This window comes from Oncorhynchus mykiss, chromosome 12 (genome assembly GCF_057628025.1).
Source record: "Oncorhynchus mykiss isolate SJ-2025 chromosome 12, ASM5762802v1, whole genome shotgun sequence".
Classification (NCBI taxonomy): Eukaryota; Metazoa; Chordata; class Actinopteri; order Salmoniformes; family Salmonidae; genus Oncorhynchus; species Oncorhynchus mykiss.
The window spans coordinates 19,584,534-19,609,766 of NC_143033.1; the positions used below are offsets into that span (position 1 = coordinate 19,584,534).

A 25,233-nucleotide genomic window follows, 5' to 3' on the forward strand; every position below is an offset into this window, starting at 1 on the left:
GTCATAACAGACTTTATATGGGCAAAATATAAAGAAAATAGAGATATCTAAGGTCAGAGCGTGATAGTAGTACCCCCCCCCCCCCCCCCCCCCCCCCCCAAAGGTGCGGACTCTCGGCCACAAAACTGAACCTATATGGGAGGGTCCGGGTGGGCATCTACCCTCGGTGGCGGCTCCGGACGCAACCCCTCCTTACGCTGATCCGCCCATCGCCAGAAGCTCCGGGCCGGGAACCGTCGCCGGAAGCTCCGGACTGTGGAGGCGCACTGGAGGCCTGGTGCGTGGGACCGGTACAGGTGGCACCGGGCTGAAGACACGCAGCGTGGTATGCGTACATTCTCTATTTATTAAATGAACGCCGAACAAAAACAATAAAGAACAAACGAAACGTGAAGTTATCCAAACTAGTGCTGACAGGCAACTAAACATAGACAAGAACCCACAAACACAAAAGGGAAATGGCTACCTAAATATGATCCCCAATCAGAGACAAGGATAAACAGCTGCCTCTGATTGGGAACCATATCAGGCCACCATAGACATACAAATACCTAGACCTACAAAACCCATAGACAATACAAAAGCTAGGATACCCACCCCCTGACCTAACCTAAATATAATGAAAACAGAGATATCTACGGTCAGAGCGTGACAGTCTGAGGGTGGTTTTAACCTTCCAGATATGGAATTGTATGAACTCGCCACTCAAGGCTTTTACTTGAGACATATAGTTGAATAAACTAAAGAGGAACAATGGGTACATTTGAAGATGTGCATGCTCACCTCCAAAAACTTTTCACGTGTATATTTTCAAAGGATGGAGCTAAGAACATTAACAATTTCATTCTTAAGAACACTAACAATATTTGTATTTTAATTTGACTAGGCAAGTCAGTTAAGAACAAATTCTTATTTTCAATGATGGCCTAGGAACAGTGGGTTAACTGCCTTGTTTAGGGGCAGAACGACAGATTTGTACCTTGTCAGCTCAGGGATTTGATCTTACAACCTTTTGGTTATTAGTCCAATTCCCTAACCACTAGGCTACCTGCCACCCCCAATATGGAAGAAAATGTAACTTATTTTATACAAGAACCAATATCACTCCCTAAAAACACAATCCTTGGATGGGTTTAAAGGATTCACTGATACATTGGTCCACATGGAAAACTAAAGACATAGTAGAATCTGTACATTTGTTGTTAATGAATACATTTATTTTCATGACAGAATTAAAAAAGCAATTTTGGACTGACCAATGTAAAATGTTCAAATATATGCAACTTAACATATGATGAAATTTATATTTGAAATATTTTGGACATCAGAGCAATCTTGAAGGAATCCTATTTGAGTCAGAAAAGGATATTCATGACATTTTTTTTAAATTATTGGAACAAAGACTTAAAAATAAATTATATTGGAACAAGATGGAGGGAATGTTGGAACATAACTAACAAAATTACAATTAACAAAAATGTATGCTTAATCCAGTATAAATTAATGTATAGAATGTATTATACGAGACAAAATTCTCATTCTACAGCACAACGGAGAGTCATGTCTTAAGTGTAAAACTAACAATGACTCAATAATCCATGCCTTCTGGGGGTGACGTCGAGAAACAAAATGGTTGAGCTTGAGGTCAGGGTAGGCCGTCATTGTAAATGATAATTTGTTCTTAACTGACTTGCCATGTTAAATAAAGGTTAAATAAATAAAATAAAATGTGGCAGAGAGTGATGAGGACGCTGGAGATGGGGTTGTGAGCAGGTGGGTCTGGGCAGGTGTGATGCACTCAAACATCAAAAGAACATTTGTATGCTGTCTTGTATATGTGTTTGTTTGGCATTGTTTGAAGAAGAAGAAAACCATCATTAAAAAAAGGTATGCACACATTGTGTCCTGTCCGTTAGACTGTCCATGAACAAATTGCAAGATGCCTAATCTAGCCTATTTCAGACAACCTTAAGAAATAATCAACCCTATCAAACGCCTTCGACAGGTCAATAAATGAGGCAGTACATGATTTTTATGGTCTAAAGTCTAAACAATAAGGCACATCATCTAATAAATGTGTAGCCGCTGAAACTTTGCTATGTCCATGTCTAAAAACAGATTGGTGCTCATTAAGAACAGAATGAGAAGTAAAAAGCTGAGAGTTGGCCAGGGATACTAAAATTTGTCAAGGCAAGATGGCTTGGAAATCGGACGGTAGTTATCGAAATCATGAGGATCTCCGCCTTTGTGTAGGGGGGAGGATATGTACCATTTTCCAGATCTTAGGGATAACACCAGAAACAATTGTCAAGTAAAAAATATAAGTTAATGATTCTGCAATAAGTGTGGCAGAAAACTGCAGCAGAAAGGGTCAAGTGAGTCAGCCCCAGTAGATTTTTTAAATAGTGATCTTCAATAAGGCACTTAGTACATCAGACATAAAATGGTAGAAATTAAAATGAGGAATGTGTATCTGGGAATGTATCGTTCTCTGCAACCTGGCTTGAGGTGAGTTAAGGACTCCCTCTACTGGAATCAGAGTTTTCAGAAGCAATTTTTTTGTAAATAAGTGGCCTGCTTAGGCAAAGTGGTTATTAAAAGCACCACAAAATGTAAATATTATGGGACCAGAGGCCGTCAAAACCTGCTGGGGCAATGACGGGGTGGAGTATTGTTTCAATGATTTGACTATCTTCCAGAAGGCAGCTGGATTTATACCATTCACAGATATTTCAAGTAGTATGTACATTCAGCTTTTCTAATCGGGGATAGACATCTATTTCTCAAGCGTCTGAAGGACTGCCAGTCAGACGAAGAATCAGTCAGCCCAAGCTGAATTTCTCTCCTGAAGTTTTCTGATAGTTAATGTGTGAACCAGGAATTAGCTCTATCCTTTAACTTTAGGTTCTTGAACGGTGAATACTTGTCTGCAATACAGTTTAGCAAAGAAGTAAAACAATTTAGAGCCTGATCCGAGTCAGAAATCTGTGTTTCATCATTTTCCTTCAATTCGCAAGAGGCTGAATGTACAGTTGAAGTCAGAAGTGTACATACACCTTAGCCGAATGTTTTAATTTAAACTACATTTTTCACAATTCTTGACATTTAATCCTAGTAAAAATTCCCTGTCTTAGGTCAGTTAGGATCACCACTTTTTATTTTAAGAATGTGAAATGCCAGAATAATAGTAGAGAATGATATATTTAAGCTTTTATTCCTTTCATCACATTCCCAGTGGGTCAGAAATGTACATACACTCAATTAGTATTTGGTAGTATTGCTTCTAAATTGTTTAACTTGGGTCAAATGTTTTGGGTAGCCTTACACAGGTTTCCCACAATAAGATGGGTGAATTTTGGCCCATTACTCCTGACAGAGCTGGTGTAACTGAGTCAGGTTTGTAGGCCTCCTTGCTCACACACGCTTTTTCAGTTCTGCTCACAAATTTTCTATAGGATTGAGGTCAGGGTTTTGTGATGGCCACACTAAATACCTTGACTTTGTTGTCCTTAAGCCATTTTGCCACAACTTTGGAAGTATGCTTGGGGTCATTGTCCATTTGGAAGACCCACTTGCGACCAAGCTTTAACTTCCTACTGATGAATTGAGATGTTGCTTGAATATATCCACATAATTTTCATCCCTCATGATGCCATCTATTTTGTGAAGTGCACCAGTCCCTCCTGCAGCAAAGCACCCCCACAACATGATGCTGCCACCCCCGTGCTTCACGGTTGGGATGGTGTTCTTCGGCTTGCAAGCATCCCCCTTTTTCTTCTGAACATAACGATGGCCAAACAGTTCTATTTTTGTTTCATCAGACCAGGGGACATTTCTCCAAAAGTATGATCTTTGTCCCCATGTGCAGTTGCAAACCGTCGTCTGGATTTTTTATGGCGGTTTTGGAGCAGTGGCTTCTTCCTTGCTGAGCGGCCTTTCAGGTTATGTCGATATAAGACTTGTTTTACTGTGAATATAGATACTTTTGTATCACGGCTGGATGTGATACAGCCTGGATTCAAACCAGGGACTGTAGTGACGCCACTTGCACTGAGATGCCGTGTCTTAGACCGCTGCGTTCATGTGTGTGTTTCCTCCAGCATCTTCACAAGGTCCTTTGCTGATTGATTTGCACTTTTTGCACCAAAGTATGTTCATGTCTAGGAGTCAGAGCGTTTTGGTAATTGCTCCCAAGGATGAACCAGACTTGTGGAGGTCTATAATTTTTTTGATTTTACCATTTCTTTTGATTTGGGTCTTTGCTATGAAACGCCGTTTTGGGTCTTTGCTATGAAACGCCATTTTGGGTCTTTGCTATGAAACGCCGTTTTGGGTCTTTGCTATGAAACGCCGTTTTGGGTCTTTGCTATGAAACGCCGTTTTGGGTCTTTGCTATGAAACGCCGTTTGGGTCTTTGCTATGAAACGCCGTTTGGGTCTTTGCTATGGAACGCCGTTTGGGTCTTTGCTATGGAACGCCTTTTGGGTCTTTGCTATGGAACGCCTTTTGGGTCTTTGCTATGGAACGCCTTTTGGGTCTTTGCTATGGAACGCCTTTTGGGTCTTTGCTATGGAACGCCTTTTGGGTCTTTGCTATGGAACGCCTTTTGGGTCTTTGCTATGGAACGCCGTTTTGGGTCTTTGCTATGGAACGCCGTTTTGGGTCTTTGCTATGGAACGCCGTTTTGGGTCTTTGCTATGGAACGCCGTTTTGGGTCTTTGCTATGGAACGCCGTTTTGGGTCTTTGCTATGGAACGCCGTTTTGGGTCTTTGCTATGGAACGCCGTTTTGGGTCTTTGCTATGAAACGCCGTTTTGGGTCTTTGCTATGAAACGCCGTTTTGGGTCTTTGCTATGAAACGCCGTTTTAGGTCTTTGCTATGAAACGCCGTTTTGGGTCTTTGCTATGAAACGCCGTTTGGGTCTTTGCTATGAAACGCCGTTTGGGTCTTTGCTATGGAACACCATTTGGGTCATTGCTATGGAACACCATTTGGGTCATTGCTATGGAACACCATTTGGGTCATTGCTATGGAACACCATTTGGGTCATTGCTATGGAACACCATTTGGGCCATTGCGTGTCAAAAATGAAAACAATGACCAGTAGATAACACTATTTGACGTGTCAAAAAAGCTTGTTGACCAATCACGACCTGAATATGACTGCACATCACATAATAATTGAACGCCTTCATACATTTTTTACGGCGTTATTACACTATCACTTGTATTTCACGTCACAACGATTCATCGATACGTATGCTATGATGCTAGTAAAGTTGCCTCACACACCTACCGTGCTGGTCATAAAAAAGCTAGCTAGCTCATGGATGCAAATAATGTTCTTCCCTAAAAAGATAGCAAAACGACAATCAGTTTCAGTAGCTACAGTTAGCTAGCCACAATAAGGATTAGCCACAATAGTGGACTTTGCAGTTAGCCTTCAAAATAAAAGTATGTAGTAGTAATTTTGAAGGCAAACCGCAAATTCCACTATTGTGCCAAGTCCAGTCGAGCCTCACTAGCCAGATGAAGCTAGCACGACTGCTTATAATGTTAGCTTTGGGCAACAGGGTTAAGTAGCTGGCTAGCTATTTATTTTCATGAACTGAAGTTCAATTTCAATAGGCGAACAGCAAGTGGTAACCTAGCTAATACTTACACGCAAGGATTCCTAAATCATTGCCAAGAATAATGAAAATTACTGCAGCTTCCAATGGTCATTGTTTTCAGGCTGGTTGTATTGGTGCTAGCTAGGTACCAAGCTAAAACTAGCTACCCCAGAAGTTGCGGTCGAACAAATGATGCTTTATTACCAACGCGGTATTGTAAACACATCGTTCGTGGCCGGTGTTTGCTTGTTTGCAGACTTTTTTGTACAGATTTGACAGTGCTGCTGTATCTTTTTTGACACGCAAAGACCCAAATGGCTTTCCAAAGTATGTATGTCTTCAAGCTAATAACAGTGACGCTATTACTGTGTAACTCCGGTAGGGCAACATCTGAAAAATAGCGCACTTGGTATTGTGTACCGGTGCTCGACCAGTCGGCGAAAGCGAACATCACCCACGACAGAGAACGGTTGATTGTCAAGGGCAATGAATTTCATTATCTTGGCTTTAATGGATTTCACTTTGAATTGTCTCACTGAAATGTTCTTACTCTTTCAAATGACTGCTCGATCCACACAGCAGACATTGTGGGCTAGGTTACCAATGCTGTGTTGCACATATAGCGCAACATTTTATGTGGCGTCATTACGGCATGTACCTAAGTTATATAGGTATACACGTCAGCTTTGACAACTGTTTAACACATCGGCGTTAAACTAGACATTGGCCGATACCGATATTGGCATTTTTAGTTCATATCAGCTGATTCCGATATGTTCACCGATATATCATGCATCCCTACTAAATTTGCCATAAAGTAGCCTGAGAGTATTTTTGAAATTGTATTATTGTAATGCATCCGAGCATGTTTTTCACAAACTGCTCTATCCCTGGTGAGTCCGGTTACAGTACGGTGTCCAGAGGGACTACTTTATGTGAGAACTGTAAACCTCACTGGATGTGTCTGTCAAAACCCCAACAGGTTATCAATTTAGTCTCTGGGAGACATTTAGGTGACACATTGTATCACTTTAAATGCTTATCCTCATAGCAAATAACAAAATAAGTTTTGAATGCAACACAAATATACAAATGCATCCCAAGTCATCATAAGCATTTTGCTAAGAAGCCTGGAGAATTAAAAGAAAATAGACATTAATTAGGGGAATGTAAATGTTCACATCAAATGTTATTCCAAATCTGTCCTAGAGTCCATTTCCTGTCCTCTGAGGCCCCCATGTCTCCAAATGAAAAAACAAACCTGACCCGCAAAGTTGTAATTCCTTCAGCTACACTCAACGTATTTGTTTAGTTTTACCCACTTTTTAAATTAGGAAGAGGGAGATCAAAAATCAAAAAAGGAAATGTCTACATCAGAAGACTTCCACATCCTCTCAAGCAGTAACCGGAGTATGAGGCTAAAACAACAAAACAAGTACCAATGTTGCTAATTACATAATAACAATAACGCATCAAAAGACTGAGTGCCGTCTGTCTAAAAAACTGTAGTGCATAATTTATTTAGCCACAGGTCATGCAAGGGTCTGCTAGCTGTGCCAGGTATGTAATAAACATAACGTACCACTTACATTACAGTACAGCAGACAACTGGGCCAACATCATAAACACACTGTAAATTATGCTCACTAGGTCACACCAGTTTAACAGCACAGCTTTCCCTGGATAGCAGAGATTAACCATGAGAGATGCAGATGCAGCATTTCTGGAAACTGCTTCAATTGCACTGTTGTTTTCCAGTCAAACAAAGATGAGGACATCTTGCAAAGCTCTATCCCGGATGCAATGTCCTTAAGGCAAAAGTACACTAAAGCCATAATCTGCAGCCCAATAGATTTTCTTCTGCTCTACATATTGATGAAATCCATAACAGAGGGAGAGGGCAATGAACTCAACATCAAGCAGTCCATGGAAAGTGTGTTCCTTCAACATCAGTATTCCTGCAAATACTGCAAAACAAGGCATATACTTTCTACACAATACTAAAGTATATGGGGTGTTCTGGATTGCCATTCCACCCAAATTTTCCAATATGTAGACTTGTTCTCAATCCAATGCTCACTATACTGGACTGTGCCAATTCTTCAATGATTACTTCTCCACACAATAAGAGCAACATACTGTAAGACATACCTGCTGCTTCTGGTATTCTCACTATACTACAGTAGCATCCAAGTCTGGGGTCTGGTCTGAACGACTTCCACTACGGGCTGCTGGTGAAATCTTCAGCCTAGATTTATACTGATACCAGTAAGTGCAGACAGACAGCAGCTGTAAAAGTCACTCTCTCTCTGCTCTGGACCCCCCAAAGACAACCGAAACCCCAGAGCCATGATCTTACTGCGTGTAGACTAGTACGCTTTTCATAATTGAAATGTGAGTAAAGTTTTATACTGGAGCAAAAACTTGCTACAGGCAATGCCATATGTCTCTCAGTCTCAGCAAAGAAAACTGTACAAAACAATCAGAGGAACAGCTGATGACCCGAGTTTTGACACCAATGCCAATGTGTCCCTATGGGTATTGTCTGTCTACCACCACAACGATGCATGTTTGTGTAGAAAGTGTGGCAAGTATAGTATCTACAGCCTTACGATAAACAATTAAATGTTCATTTCAAGCACTTCCTAATACAAAGCATATGCACAATGTCCCCAAACAATGCCTCCATTCTACTAAATAACAGCTGAAACTGCTTAAGCAGTCTCAAATAGACTCGAGCCGTTTACATGACAGAAATTCTAACATAAGGGACTGGAAACCACAGAGAAATCGTGGCTAAACAAAGACCATATGGTAAGTTTCAGACAGACTTCCACTCTCAGACACTACAGCACAACAGTGTTCTTTTTTCATACAAAATCATACATTTTCCCATAGATCACCTCATGGTATTAAACAACAAAAAATGTGTTTGAATGCACAACCGCACATTTAGTCAAATTAACTTTAGAGCCTATTTAGACTAGCAATCGCAGATAATAAACATGTGGAGTATTAAAATCATGCAAACACTCTACTGTATACAGTATTGCCATGGCATCAACAGTTGCTATATAAACTTCTGCTATATATTATAATTTCAACATTTCCTTTTGCCTTAAGTCCCAGAGTCTCAGTTGTTCCCTCCCCATCACCACAGAGCTGACTCTTGAGCTTGGCTAGATGGCCTTCACTTATTGTGAAGGTTCTGAATAGGCCAAGGCAGAGTACAGACAAGGGACTGTTGTTGGAGGAGCGCTGAGTCAGAGAGAGAGCAGGGAGCCAAACACAAAGTCACAGACATAACGTGGCATATGGATCTATGTATATGCTATGGGTTGAAGAGTAAGAACAACATGTTTTCCCTCATATGTGATCTTGGTGAAGATGTTGGTTTTCTGAACCATTGCAGTTGGTGGAGTGAGGTTCATTGTGCTGGAGTTTCCTTACATTTACGTCCCAGAGCAGAGGCCTAATTGTCACTTTTGAAGCATATATAAAAAATTGTCAGAGTACTACACTTCCTTTAACAAAAATAGCCTGTTCTATAAATAAACATTTCTGAAAAGACTGAATGCCTGTTCAGAAATTGGGGTTGAGGAAAAACACCTCTCCCTCACAGACACACATTCATACATGTAACATGGTTACTGTAAGGCATGTGAATATCTTTCTTCTTCTCCTTACCCTGAATCTATGCAGTAGTAGGAGCAACTGACAAAATACCAGCTAAATCAGATGACTGAGGAATGTTATGAGAACAACAAATGAACACAAGGTTGCCAAATTTTCACAGATAGCAGTATGACCTTGTCATTGATCTCATGCCAAGCTTTTCACCTGAACTCTTTCAGTTCACTTGCCATGGATCCAGTAACACAATATGCTCCAAGTTAACGTTAAAGTGAGGCCTTCCTTGACTTCTCTAGTGCCCACTGCTTACATTTCTCTCTTCCTCTGCTCTAGTAACTGTGATCATTGGCATGTACCATTACCTCATTCCTGGCGATACAGTAACCGACACAAGCCTGAGCCCAGGGAGGCAAGGAACATTTGATTTATTAACACATTTTTCTCATTATTGTGTTCAAACAGAGACAGAATTAGTGCCACACTAAACATCTCCAACATCCACAGAGTAATTATATACCATGCTCAAGATTAGAGTCAGCTCAACCTACAATTACTGAGTCAAGCCATCTGTTGTTGACCAGAAGTTCCCCTACTGTCTCTCTGCTTCTGTAAACAACAGATAAAGAAATCGCATGGTCCTATTTTTAATAGACTCAATTCAGTGTTTGGGCTGTCTCTGGGACCCCCCTAAGACAAGCCTCGAGGATCCATCCCCCCACACCCCTTCAGGCAGCCCAGATTAATGCCCTACTACACTGGTTTACTGTCATTGTCCCCCATTAAGAGGCCTTTCAGTGAGATGACAGCGATAAGAGACAGTCTGCTCTGAGATCATTCTAAGCCATTCAGACAGCTGTGTTTGGTGAGTCGAGGATGCATAATCCACCACACACATGAATTAGGCACAGGCTGGAGAGGGTTGTGGAGGGGGCAATGTGTTTTTACAAGCCTTACTTAATCCCTCTGAGCAGCCAATGCAGGGCAGCTGGGAGCAGTGTAATGTTTAAACTGTATGGTAGTAAGCTAAAGAGTCTGTCTGGGAAGGAGAAGGGTAATGTAAGAACACTCTATGGGACATTTCCACTAAGGATTTACCAAGGTGTTTAAGTGACTTTTCTGTTTCCATCTACGTGGACCGACACCCGTGTCTCACTGGCCAAGATGACAACCTGCTCTGACTGTGGCAAGTATAGTGGCAAGTATAGTAGCCAAGGCAAGGCCCTGGGTACTTTTCATCTGTCATTTACATAACAATGGCTAACTATGAACGTTAACACCTCCTCACAAAGCAACAGTCTTGAGTGATGCAGAGGTTGTTGATACTGCTCACCACAAGTCTTTAGGAAACACAATAACACTAGAGCTCAGATTAACATAAAACACTGGCGATACCCTGGTGTGGGGGTAAATCTAGATGGAAAAGCACGATTCTCATATTAATTAACGGAACGACATTGACTACACTCCCAAGATTTATATTTCACTAATAATTCAAATGAGGAATATTGTGAAATGTATAGGTGTGGTGCATGATAACTTAGCCAGACCAGAAGGGAGCTAGCTGCTGTAAATCACAGAGAACTCAGGAATAGGGCTCCACAAGGACTCTAATATCGTAGTACTTCAAAAGGCTTGAACTCCTCCCTGTCCCATTGATGCACCCAGCCAGTCTCATTCCTTTTGCTGAACCACTAACAGATTCTATGACTGGTCACCTGCAGTTTGACCAGGTGTCAAGTTCTCTCCTGATTGGCTCTGTAGTCAAGATGCAGCTGTGGATTTCTGATTGGTGCCTAGGATGGAGCAGACTGGATATAACCTGGTTTCTGGGAATGTGCTTGGCCATTAACCACAGACGGACTTACTGAGACAGAAAAACAGGGCCAAAAACAGGGCCAAAAAGGCTTAGGCTAAAATTCTAACAATGTATTCACAGACACAAAAAAATGCATGAGCTCTTCTCCTTTAGGATGACCTTGTATAGCTAGGAACTGTAAGACACCTGCTACTGTTTGTTGTTTTTTCTTTACCAGTGAAACTTATTTTTAGACATGGCTTGCTTCCTGATATAACAGTTTCCTTCATGCAACATTAAATGTGTTTAATACTAAACTGGGAGAGTACATTTACACCACCTGGCCCTGTCAATACATGTCTACAATAAATGATCCAGTTCCAATTAGGGTTTTGAAGGTGCTTGCACTTCGTAACAGCCTCAGGTCAATGCAACACTCTCTAACCTGTATGAAACTGTTGCAACAGGGTCTAGCCTAACCAGTAAGATAAAGTTGCAGCAAAATAGGCTAACCTGTAACAGACCGGAGGTGTCAGGTGAGGACATGCCTTTAGAGGATTACTGTCTGGTCTGTCTCCTATTTCAAAACAAAAATATGCACTTGGGCCGTGAGAAACAGGGGGGCGGGGAGGAGGTGCATAGGGAAGGGTAGCTGGGACTAGGATGTACTCTATGAACTTTAAAGACACAGCTGGAAGCGCTGAGCAAGACTTTTTAATTACTGTAGACACTCCACTTAATTCCTGATCATTCTTGATCAAGTATGTTTGTTTATTCCATGTGTAACTCTGTTGTTTTGTGTCGCCCTGCTTTGCTTTATCTTGGCCAGATCACAGTTATAAATTAGAACTTGTTCTCAACTAGCCTACCTGGTTAAATAAAGGTGAAATAAAAAAATATATATATATATATCGCAGGTATATCGTTGTAGATTAAAGGGATCCTGAAAGACATTTAGCATTGATTTGACACTAACATTGTGGTAGTCCTTGGATAAAATAACTATTATATTACAAGGGCTATTTGGCAAATGGCTGACTTCATAAAACTATTTATACTGGCATTCCAGATCTCCTTGTTTTTGTGAAAAGAATGAATGTCTGGCTCTGGAATGAATTCCACTGCAAGGTCAAGCTGACACAGAAACAAAATATCCTGATTCTATTTTAGGGCTATTGCTCTTGATGAGCTCTTTATAAAAAGCACAGTATGTGGTATTAATGAAAGCAAAATGAATGTGGTCTGTGGAGCTAGATGATCCACAGTAACCCCACTACTACAGTATATGAGGAGGGTTTTCTCAGTCAATAGACATAATGACACATGGGTATGGTATTGACTAAGGCTGTCCATCTATAGGCCACATAGAATATGTATGGGCCTATAGCTCAACTTGAAAAACTCTCATGAGACACTTCTCAACTAGTAAATTCATATGATGGGGTGAATTCTATGCAAAACCAGAATTCAACCAAAACATGATAAATCTGTTTTTAAAAAGGCAGGTCTTCAACAGCTTCAGATATTTTTTTCATGAGTGAACACTTTGGAAAGTGTGTTTAAATGTATTCAGTCCAAGACTCTTCCACAACCGCCAATGGCATGTTTCACCAGGGAGAATGAGAGTTGACTATCGGATCACAGTTTAGATAATGTTCTATCTACTAACACTAACGGGACCAGTGGAAACAGTAAACTGTAGCCAATCTTGTGGACAGAATATTATTTTTTTTAATAGCAAAGCAAGTGTGAGAAGTGGTTATGTGGGTGTTAACTATCAAAGAGGATGGTTACAGAGATACGGACGGACTGTTCCTAAGCAACCCAAATGTGAAAAACACCCACGGGTTTCAACTCCCACTGTTAAAATACATTAGTCAGCCATAAGCAATGGTTATGTTTTACAACAACAGCATCAGATACAATACCCTGTTATTTGTGGAAATAATATTTGTATATAGTCTCTCACTTTTATAATTACAAGCTAATAAAGGTTTCTAGGTTTATACTCTACGTATATATCTTATCTTCTCTATATCATATGGGCACATTAATAGTACTAAGCACAGAGTACTTCCTATAGACAATCACACCCCAAAACTGCCTTGGGCCTCTTGAAAACTCAAAGTATTCCAGTGACTCAGAAGGAATCTTCAACTCCTACATATTTCAGTGAAGGTATTCTGCCTTAAAAATCCACCTGTCAAAAACATTGGAACAGTTCTGAAATGTAATGTGTTCAACAAAAAAAAAACTCTAGTTGCCTGACTTTTGGTTTATCCCCAGCTTCCAGATTAGGTACGTACTCATCCAAGATGACGGATGTACCCAATTTAAAGTGTTTAAATCGCCCCCTTCATAGCCACACTTCCTCTCTGGCACTGATGCCGTCTGATTACAGTCACTGTCTTCATTTTTTATTTAAACTTTATTTAAGTAGGAAACTATTTAACTGTGACTACTGATGAGTCACACTCAATGGAAGTTAGTCACTCCCTAGTAGGATCTTTAGGAAACACAGCCTGGAAAAGTCACTCCCAAATGATTCAGTCACAACTATGGAGAAACTACCATGGAGGCTGTTACTGAAATAACTTTATGGCAGAGGGCTTCATTGCTATGACAGTCACAGAGCCATACGGATTGATGAATGAATGAAAGCATTCTGTCAGGCAAGAACATACCACCACAACCGCAAAACCCCATTGAAAAGTAATGCATGTTCTTACATCGCTCTTCCTAAACTTTGCTTTAAAACTCTTCATCTTAGGCCTGGTCCATACAGTTTCCCACGTATCCAGGTGAGCCTCTGAAACAAACAAAAAAAATGAGTTACACATCTTATACTTTTAATAAGTCGTCTCTAAAGTGCAACAGGGAGAGGCAACATGTGCAAATGTAACACTTTTCTCTGATTTCATGGTAACTTATTTGAGAGTTGGCCCTTATTATTATGCATGTGTAACTGTGTAATTTTAACCATTTGCAATATAAACGTGTCTTGCACTCATCCGCGCAATAGCCTACCCAGCACAAATGAATAAAAACAAACTAAGGGACAGAACGTAAAGGCTGATACAAAGTATCCATCGCGAGTCCCATGGCACGGTTTGAAGTTATTTTGAGGTGGTCACAGTAACGTTAGCCTGTAGCAATAGATTGCTGTATATAATTGCTACAATTAGTGCACAACGTTCAACGGCAACATATTTTATTTGTACTCTGATACATTTGTATCATTCAACCACGCTTGCTCTTTAGCAAAAGATAGGAACAGCTAGCAAGCTAACAATTCAGTCTAGCATCAACTTTGTAAATAATGTATGAACACGCTGCACACTTACCCTTTAAAAGTTGGGACTCACAGTAATATTCTGTTCGACAGCCTACAGATTTGACTAAATTGTCAGTCAGTAGAAATATATTAAAATTAGAATCGACAAACAGAAAAGGAATAGCTAGCTAGTGTGAACAAATAGCCCGCCTAGATAGGCTATGCTGGCTAGGTTCAGGCTGAATACATTAAAAGTTGGACTATTCAAGTGCCTATCGCTCTGCTCGGAAGCTAGCTCACTGAGTGTTACTCCAGTTGAAATGGTGACGTCATTCCTCCCCCGTGACCAAATATTTCTGCATATTCCCAATCGTGAATAAACCTTTTGTAGGCTAAATGTGCAATTGAATTATAGTCTTGTGTTTGTAATATTTGACAACAATTACAACAGGTAAACACTGTTTACAACACCAACGTGACTGATCACACTTCTCTAATAGGTAGACAGCAATAGCATGTACGCAAAAGCACACTACATTTCTCCTAAAGGCATAGGTATGCGCAAAAATAGCAACACTACTGTATAAGCTACAAATAGACAGTGTTCTGCCCTTCTGTCTATTTTTCATATTTTCTCCGATGCAAATCTATTCTCTCACTGTTAACATTAATTGTTTTACTTATGAGATGGTTTATGTCTGCTTTAATGCTATGTTTATCCAATGTGAACATCTGTGATATCATCAGGCTCTTGCTCTCTCAGCTCAGCAGAATGGTTTACTATACAAACATTTAGAAACCAAACATCAGTGCAATCTAGCCTCACCAGATATATAGGCTATTTCATGGCAGACCTACAGCATTTGAATCATGCATGAAGCCATGTTACAAAGACATCTGGCTGGATTAATGAAGCAACAAAAGTTGCCTGTGGTAGCCTACATCTGTCCATCTAATCCACATTACCATAAAGGCTGTCACCAGCCTGGTTAGATTTTTGTTCTACAGTCAAGGCCCCCAGACATAAGCGACTTAAGCGGTCTCTTAGAGCCCCTGGCCACTAGGAGGCCCCAGACCAATTTGAAAATAAATATATTTAATAATATATATACAGTGGGGAGAACAAGTATTTGATAACCTGCAAAATCGGCAGTGTTTCCTACTTACAAAGCATGTAGAGGTCTGTCATTTTTATCATAGGTACACTTCAACTGTGAGAGACGGAATCTAAAACAGACATCCAGAAAATCACATTGTAATATTTCTAAGTAATTAATTTGCATTTTATTGCATGACATAAGTATTTGATCACCTACCAACCAGTAAGAATTCCGGATCTCACAGACCTGTTAGTTTTTCTTTAAGAAGCCCCCTGTTCTCCACTCATTACCTGTATTAACTGCACCTGTTTGAACTCGTTATCTGTGTAAAAGACACCTGTCCACTCACTCAAACAGACTCCAACCTCTCCACAATGGCCAAGACCAGAGAGCTGTGTAAGGACATCAGGGATAAAATTGTAGACCTGCACAAGGCTAGGATAGGCTACAGGACAATAGGCAAGCAGCTTGGTGAGAAGGAAACAACTGTTGGCGCAATTATTAGAAAATGGAAGAAGTTCAAGATGACGGTCAATCACCCTCAGTCTGGGGCTCCATGCAAGATCTCACCTCGTGGGGCATCAATGATCATGAGGAAGGTGAGGGATCAGCCCAGAACTACACGGCAGGACCTGGTCAATGACCTGAAGAGAGCTGGGACCACAGTCTCAAAGAAAACCATTAGTAACACACTACGCCGTCATGGATTAAAATCCTGCATCGCAGGCAAGGTCCCCCTGCTCAAGCCAACGCATGTCCAGGCCCGTCTGAAGTTTGCCAATGACCATCTGGATGATCCAGAGGAGGAATGGGAGAAGGTCATGTGGTCTGAGACAAAAATAGAGCTTTTTGGTCTAAACTACACTCGCCGTGTTTGGAGGAAGAAGGATGAGTACAACCAAGAACACCATCCCAACCGTGAAGCATGGAGGTGGAAACATCATTCTTTGGGGATGCTTTTCTGCAAAGGGGACAGGATGACTGCAATGTATTGAGGGGGGGATGGATGGGGCCATGTATCGCGAGATCTTGGCCAACAAACTCCTTCCCTCAGTAAGAGCATTGAAGATGGGTCGTGGCTGGGTCTTCCAGCATGACAACAACCCGAAAGACACAGCCAGGGCAACTAAGGAGTGGCCTAGCCAGTCTCCAGACCTGAACCCAATAGAAAATCTTTGGAGGGAGCTGAAAGTCCGTATTGCCCAGCGACAGCCCTGAAACCTGAAGGATCTGGAGAAGGTCTGTATGGAGGAGTGGGCCAAAATCCCTGCTGCAGTGTGTGCAAACCTGGTCAAGAACTACAGGAAACGTATGATCTCAAACACAGGTTTATGCACCAAATATTAAGTTCTGCTTTCTGATGTATCAAATACTAATGTCATGCAATAAAATGCAAATTAGTTACTTAAAAATCATAATGTGTTTCTGGATTTTTGTTTTAGATTCCGTATCTCACAGTTGAAGTGTACCTATAAAAATTAGACCTCTACATGCTTTGTAAGTAGGGAAACCTGCAAAATCGGCAGTGTATCAAATACTTGTTCTCCCCACTGTATATAGGAACTCGGTTAGCTCTCAACTTACTGTTAATAGTTAGAACAGTAGAATAGTGCAAGGTTGGAATTTGGTTGTTCATCAGCAGTTTTTCTCTTGTTATGTCAGTCACTGACAGTCACTCAGCTAACAATTTAAGATTGGTAAATTAGTCAAACCAGCTATCTAAACTTGTAGTAATCATGGACGAATTCTAACTGGGAACGGAAGGCACGAAACCAGGCTGCCTAAGTATGGTTCTCAATCAGACACAACGATTGACAGCTGCCTCTGATAGGGAACCATACCAGGCCAAACACAGAAATACAAACAGAATACCCACATCACACCATGGCCAAACTAGAAACATACAAAGCAATCTACGGTCAGGGCGTGACACAGGGGACTTCCAGTTGGCTCCGATTGATTTGTATCACTCTCACTCAGATATTATAAATATGGCATAAGTCCTGGCAAAATGTGTAGAATTGCAAGAAATTATCTGTAAAATTGCACATTTTTTCTCTCTACCCCATGGCAAAATGAGTAGAATTGCATGAAATTTGTAAAATTGCTGACCTCAACTTTGCCTCAGCATATTGGATATTGAGCTAACTCTACCCTGGAGATTAAAGGAGCATCATTGCTCAAGTCTCATTCATGATGTAATAGCAGTGAAATATCCACTGAGAGTTTTATGGCAAGACTTTAGCAATTGACGAGGGGCATGAGCAAAAAGGGATTGAATAGTATCGGTCTTCTCCTTTTTTTCCATTCTGTTTAACTGTTAACAGAGCTGGGCAATTACTGCACCAAAACCCTCCTATGTGGGCTTTGTAGTCAGGACTGCATAATACCTGGAGTGAGATTGCATCAATGTTGCACACTCTGCAGGGATTACACTGTTGGTGCTGTTACAATATGGGAAGTGCTTTCTATAAATCTGTCCAGTAGATGGTGGTAATGCTCTGTAATTTTCTCTCTACTCATTCATCCTCACTATGGTGCTGAGATAGTGTAGGGGTGTGTGGGCTGTAAAGTGCAAGATGCTCTGCTCTCGAGATATATACACTCCGTGGACAGTTTATTAGGAACACCCATCTAATACCAGGTCAGACCCCCCATTGTCTCCAGAACAGCTACAGATATGCTGTGGCGTTCAAATGTTGCACAATTGGTATCAAGGGACCTAACGCGTGCCAGGAAAAAATTCCCCACATCATTACACCACCACCACCAGCCTGTACCGTTGACACCAGGCAGAATGGGGCCATGGACTCATTCTGCTTATGCCAAATCCTGACGCAACAGGAACTGGGATTTGTCGGACCAGGCATTGTTTTTCCACTCCTCAATTGTCCAGTGTTGGTGATCGCATGCCCACTGGAGCCGCTTCTTGTTTTAAGTTGATAGGACTGGATCCCGGTGTGGTCGTCTGCTGCAATAACCCATCCATGACAAAGACCAACGAGTTGTGTGTTCCGAGATGCCAGTCTGCACACCACTGTTGTACTGTGCTGTTGCCTGTTTGTGGCTCACCTGTTAGCTTGCACGATACTTGCCATTCTCCTTTGACTTCTCTCATCAACGAGCTGTTTTCGCCCACAGGACAGCCTCTGACTGGATGTTTTGTTGTTTGTCGCACTATTCTCGGTAAAACCTAGACCACCTTGTGTATGAAAAGCCCAGGAGGCCGTCCATTTCTGAGATACTGAAACCGGCGCGCCTGGCACTGATGATCATATCACGCTCAAAGTCACTTCGGTCACCCGTTTTGCCCATTTTAATGTCCCATCTAACAGCAACTGAATGCCTCAATGCTTGTCTATCTGGCTATTAGATGGCCACTCTCTGGCCTCTCTTGGCCTAGAGAAGAGATTGCTTGGCTCGGTCATAGTGGGGAGACTATAAAGACACTCCTGACTTGTAAAACGACTAACCAACATCTAAAACTGACCCTTACCTTAACCTTAGCCTTAACCAAACCACTAAACCTAACCGTAACCCTAAACCTAACCCTAATCCTAACTTTAATTTAATTTGAACCAATTCGGTAATAAAATGTTGGTTTGCAGGTCAGGAGTGTCCGTATAGCCTTTTCTGTCAAGAGTAGAACCCACCTTTAGGCTTCTACTCTTGGATTTAATAAACTGTCAGCTCTTACATTGATTGAAGCCTTTTTCCAGAAGCCTTTTCGGCGAGCATTACTTTGACATGACACATCCACAGAAAAGGATCTCATGATAGCACAGCAGTCATATTTCAACATTTTGTATGTTTATCTTGATATTTTCCCCCAATTTCCACAGGTCTTTTGGGAATAAGATTGGTACTGAAAGTCCTGCTGCAGTCCTACAGCAACGAGAATTCTGCTCCCATGAGTCTCTCCTCTCATTAATATTTTAGTCCTTTTCATCCATCCTTAGTCTGATGTTGGTGTTGTAATATTTGGAAAATCAAGAATACCACTATATTCATTTTAGAAATAATGGTAGACCGAGAATAGTGTTATTGTCGGAGAAAATAAATCCTTCAAACTAGCTGCTTTTCTTGTTTTATGGATTTTGTAAATTATTAAGTGACAGGACCTGTTTTACTGCATAATGAAATATATTTTGCAAACAAAACAAAAGTTAAAAGTTATTATTGTGCTTGTCCTTGCTGTGGTCTTCGCTGTGCTGTGGTCTTTATACTGTAGTTCATTCTTGCCCTGTGAATCTTCACATCTTTGCATAACGTCAATGTGCTATGGGCATCCAAAATCTGTGTGAACAAATCCAGCGACTACCATGTATTGCCCAGCCCAATGCTTAATGTTTACCTCACCTCATCCATGTAGCCTACCTAATGTAGCCTGCCTAAGTTTCAAGTCAGCTTGAGAATGCATTGAAAAGCCCACTGAAAAGCCCCTCTCTATTTTTCATTGAAACATGCATCCTCTAGAAAGGAAAAGAAAACTGTCAGGAAAAAGTTGGCACCACTCTAGTTGCACATTTGATCTTTCATGAAAAGTAGCTAGACCTCATGGCATCTGACTGGTTCATAAGGTAATTAACCATGGAAAAATGCCCACACAGTATGTTGCAAAAAAGTGGTAATAAATAGAGTTAGATCTATCAGTACCCCCACACACCATACCTGGCAAGCGTCTGCCTTTGTTGTCTTGACTTTGTTGTCTTGACTCTTGCCATATGGGGCGGCAGGGTAGCCTAATGGTGTTGGGACTAGTAACCAGAAGGTTGCAAGTTCAAATCCCCAAGCTGACAAGGTACAAATCTGTCATTCTGCCCCTGAACAGGCCATCATTGAAAATAAGAATTTGTTCTTAACTGACTTGCCTAGTTTAATAAAGGTAAAAATAAGAACAAAAATACCCCCCTACTGTTCAGTACCAGGTAATTATCTTGTGATGATGAAATCCAGACTTTTTCTTTTAAAGGTAATATACTATACCACATCCTATGTCTGAAATGGATATTGGTGTACCTTGCACTACATGATGCAAGCATCCTCATGGCATCTTCAATAAACAAATACATTCAGACATCAACCTGAATAGAACTATTGATGCCGCATGTTCTACTAATGAGGCCCTAATGTGTCTACAGTTGCTGTGATTAATTCAACTTGATCAACATGATGTTTTCTGCCTATGTTTTGTCACTGTAGGTGCCCGGCATATAGTACTCCTCTATGTCCACCCACTGTGTGTCTTTGCTGCTCGTCAGAGTGAGCTCCAAGGAGGGCTGTCACTGATTTCTTAGACTCCCCAAAGAAACTGTAATTCAAGGCACAGTTTTTCTTGTTCACATTATGCAGTATACTTTCATCTGAACTGGCCATTTCTAAATAGTATAATCACACACAATATAAATGAAAGCAAAAAAACTATTATTTTTACAGTACGGTGTATGTATGGTGTCCTTGCCTGAACTCTGTAAATATGATACTGTATTACCATGGTGTTAATACAGGCTATCAGTCAATTAACCAACCCCTTACAGTATCACCGCCTGGTACGGCAACTGCACCGCCAGTAACTGCAGGGCTCTCCAGAGGGTGGTGTGGTCTGCACCGGTGGCACATTGCGTGCCCTCCAGGACACCTACAGCACCCGATGTCACAGGAAGGCCAAAAATATCATCAAGGACATCAACCATCCGAGCCACAGCCTGTTCACCCCGCTACCATCCAGAAGGTGAGGTCAGTGCAGGTGCATCAAAGCTGGGACCGAGAGACTGAAAAACAGCTTCTATCTCAAGGCCATCAGACTGTTATATAGTAATCACTAGCCGGCTACCACCCGTTTACTCAACCCTGCACCTTAGAGGCTGCTGCACAACATACATAGACATGAAATCACTGGTCACTTTAATAATGGAACGCTAGTCACTTCAATAATGTTTACATACTGCTTTACTCATTTCATATGTACATACCGTATTCTATTCTACTGTATGTTTGTCAGTGCCACTCCGACATTGCTCGTCCTCAAATTTATACATTACTTAATTCCATTCTTTTACTTTTATATTTGTGTGTATTGTTGTGAATTGTTAAATACTACTGCACTGTTGGAGCTAGGAACACAAGAATTTCGCTATACCCGCAATAACATCTGTTAAATATGTGTATGTGACCAACACAATTTGATTTGATTTGATTTGAGCTGCTGTTAGAACCCACTGGTCTCGGAGTCCCTCCACAAAGGTGACTATATCGACCTGAAGGGACACCATCTTTATAGACCTCATTATAGACCTGAAGGGACACCATCCATGGCTTGGAGTGAGGCTTGACCTCATGTCCTCCCACGATGGTAACCTCAGAGCAAGCTGTGTCACAGTAGATACAGTACAGCACAGTGCTTTAGAGTAAGACAACGTGACAGCCACTGACAGATTGAAAGATGGACATAAAGGTAACTACTTGCTAATTTCCAAACAGAGGCAATCAAGAGGATGGTTTGCACTAGTGTTCCCCAAAACATATGATTCTGCTGAATCTCTCCATCCTGTGGCCTGGTAGAGCAGCCCACTGAGTCCATGGAAGAAGGCACCTTGTATGTGTTCAGCATGAGCGGTGAGGGGGCTGAGATAAGACAGGGCTCTGCTTTTACTGTGGTTTATTTTTTTTCTCTTGTGGTTTTGATCTTCAAGTTTGGAAAATACAAACTCATAGCCAATATGCTGTTCACACCACCTGCAGACGATACCTTGGTTTTGACAACTTTGACTTGAAAGATGTTTTTTCAAGACTGTGTTTCTGGTCTCTTTCCGACTGTTACACTGCTTGCAAAAAGTGTGAGCTAGCTGGAGAAACGTGTCATGTGTTTTAGCACGTACAGTATTTACAGTGCCCTCCGTAATTACTGGGGCAGTGAAGCATTTTTTGTTATTTTGGCTCTGTACTCCAGCACTTTGTATTTTAAATGATACAATGACTATAAGGTTAAACTGCAGACTGTCAGATTTACTTTGAGAGTATTTTCATGCATATTGTGTGAACCGTTTAGAAATTACAGAACTTTCTGTACATAGTCCCCCCATTTTCGGGGAGAAAAAGAATTATGGCAAATTCACTTATGTTTTTTCAAGTATTCAAAAGTTTAGTATTTGGTCCCATATTCCTATATTCCCATAAATCAAGTTTGTGACTACAAACTTATTGGATGCATTCGCTGTTTGTTTTGGTTGGGTTTTTTTTCAGATTATTTTGTGCCCTATAGAAATTAATGGATAAATAATGTATTGTGTCATTTTGGAGTCACTTTTATTGTAAATAAGAATGGAATATGTTTCTAAACAGTTCTACATGAATGTGGATGCTGCCATGATTACGGAAAGTCCTGAATGAATTGTGAACAATGATGAGTGAGAAAGATACAAATACATAGATAGCAACAAGTCAAGACGCTGACTGTCCACGTGGTCACTTTTAAATGTTTCTAAACACTTCTACATTAATGTGGATGCTACCATGATTACGGATAGTCCTGAATGAATTGTGAATAATGATGAGTGAAAACGTTACAGATGCACAAATATCATACACCCCCCAAAATGCTATCTTCCCCTGCTATTGCAATGGTGAAAGGTTAGCGTGACTTGAAAGTATGATATTTGTGCGTCTGTAACTTTCTCAGTCTTAATTATTCATGATTAATTCAGGACTATTCGTAATCATGGTAACATCCACATTAATGTAGAAGTGTTTAGAAACATTTAAAAGTGACCACGTGGACAGTCAGCGTCTTGACAAGTTGCTATCTATGTATTTGTATCTTTCTCCCTCATCATAACTGTTTAGAAACATATTATATTCTTATTTACAATAAAAGTGACTCCAAAATGACACAATACATTATTTACCATTATCAACTGGGTGGTTCAAGGTTGCATCGTGCCTAAACATGTATTTTTACTGCTCTAATTAAGTTACTAACCAGTTTATAATAGCAATAAGGCACCTCGGGGGTTTGTGATATATGGACAATTGTCACGCCCTGACCTTAGAGATCCTTTAAATTCTCTATTTGGTAGGTCAGTGTAGGTAGGTGTAGGTCGGTGTGACTAGGGTGGGAAATCTATGTTTATATTTCTTTGTTTTTGGCCGAGTATGGTTCCCAATCAGAGGCGGCTGTCTATTGTTGTCTCTGATTGGGGATCATACTTAGGCAGCCCTTTTTCCCACATTTAGGTTGTGGGATCTTGTCTTTTTGTGTTGCTTATGTTGAACTCCTAGCTTTACGTTCGTTGAGTTGTTTATTGTTTTTTGGTGGAACATGTATAATTAAAGAAAATGTACACCTACCACGCTGCACCTTGGTCTTCATTTAACGACGGACGTAACAGAAGATCCCACCAAAAACGGATCAAGCAGCGTGGCCAGGAGGAGTGGACATGGGAGGACATCCTGGATGGCAAAGGATCCTGGACGTGGGAGGAGATCCTGGCCGGAAGGGATCGCCTCCCATGGGAACAGGTGGAAGCAGCAAGGGAGAAATGGCGACGAGACCAGGAGTCACGGCAACGACCGAAGCGTGAGAGGCAGCTCCAAAAAAAAAATTTGGAGGGCACACGGGGAGATTGTCGGACTCAGGGTTTAGACCTGATCCAACTCCCCGTGCTTACCGTGGGTAGCGTGTGACCGTTCAGGCACCGCGTAATGCGGTGATGCGCACTGTGTCTCCAGTGCGCATTCACAGCCCGGTGCGCTCGTTGCCGGCTCCTCGCATTTGCCGTGCTAGAGTTGGCTTTCAGCCAGGACGGATTGAGCCGGGTCAGTGCTCCCGGTCTCCGGTGCATCTCTTCGGCCCAGGATATCCTGCGCCGGCTCATTGCACTGTGTCTCCGGTGCGCCTTCACAGCCCAGTGCGTCCTGTGCTTGCTCCCCACATTTGCCGGGCGAAAGTAAGCATCCAGCCAGGACGGGTTGTGCCAGCTCTACGCTCGAGACCTCCAGTGCGCCTCCACGGTCCAGTGTATCCGGTGACGGTCTCCAGTCCGGAGCCTCCAGTCGACGGTCTCCAGTCCGGAGCCTCCAGTCGACGGTCTCCAGTCCGGAGCCTCCAGTCGACGGTCTCCAGTCCGGAGCCTCCAGTCGACGGTCCCCAGTCCGGAGCCTGCAGCGACGGTCCCCGGTCCGGAGCCTGCAGCAACGATCCGCAGTCCAGAGCCTCCGGCAATGATCCACGGTCCGGTTCCACAGAAGTGGAGGGATCAGCGTAGGGAGCGGGGGGGACGTCCCGAACAGGAGCCGCCACCGAGGGTAGATGCCCACCCGGGGGTACTGTCACGCCCTGACCTTAGAGATCCTTTAAATTCTCTATTTGGAAGGTCAGGGTGTGACTAGGGTGGGAAATCTATGTTTATATTTCTTTGTTTTTGGCCAAGTGTGATTCCCAATCAGAGGCAGCTGTCTCTTGTTGTCTCTGATTGGGGATCATACTTAGGCAACCTTTTCCAACATTTAGGTTGTGGGATCTTGTCTTTTTGTGTTGCATATGTTGCACTCCTAGCTTTACGTTCATTGAGTTGTTTATTGTTTTTTGGTGGAACATGCAATGGTTGAGAAGCATATTTTGAAAATCTGAGATGACAGTGTTGTTAACAAAAGGCTAAGCTTGAGAGCTAGCATATTTATTTCATTTGCGATTTTCATGAATAGTTAACGTTGCGTTATGGTAATGAGCTTGAGTCTGTATTCACGATCCCGGATCCGGGATGGGGAGATCAGAAAGGTTAAAAGCTTTTTGAGAAAAGGGCTTTCTCCCCAGTGCACAA

The 25,233-nt window shown here is 41.7% G+C and overlaps 1 protein-coding gene across 1 annotated transcript in view; it reads right to left on the reverse strand.

Moving 5' to 3' along the window:
• Positions 1-14,643, reverse strand: part of LOC110537130 (ankycorbin) — a 68,789-nt gene extending 54,146 nt beyond the window's left edge. The window contains exons 1-2 of the mRNA XM_090191469.1: positions 14,386-14,643; positions 13,771-13,850 (exon numbers count right to left, since the gene is read on the reverse strand). Coding sequence (XP_090047595.1) covers positions 13,771-13,806 — 36 coding nt within the window. The 5' untranslated portion in view covers positions 13,807-13,850; positions 14,386-14,643. The remainder of the gene's footprint in view (positions 1-13,770; positions 13,851-14,385) is intronic.
• Positions 14,644-25,233: the final 10,590 nt, after the last annotated feature.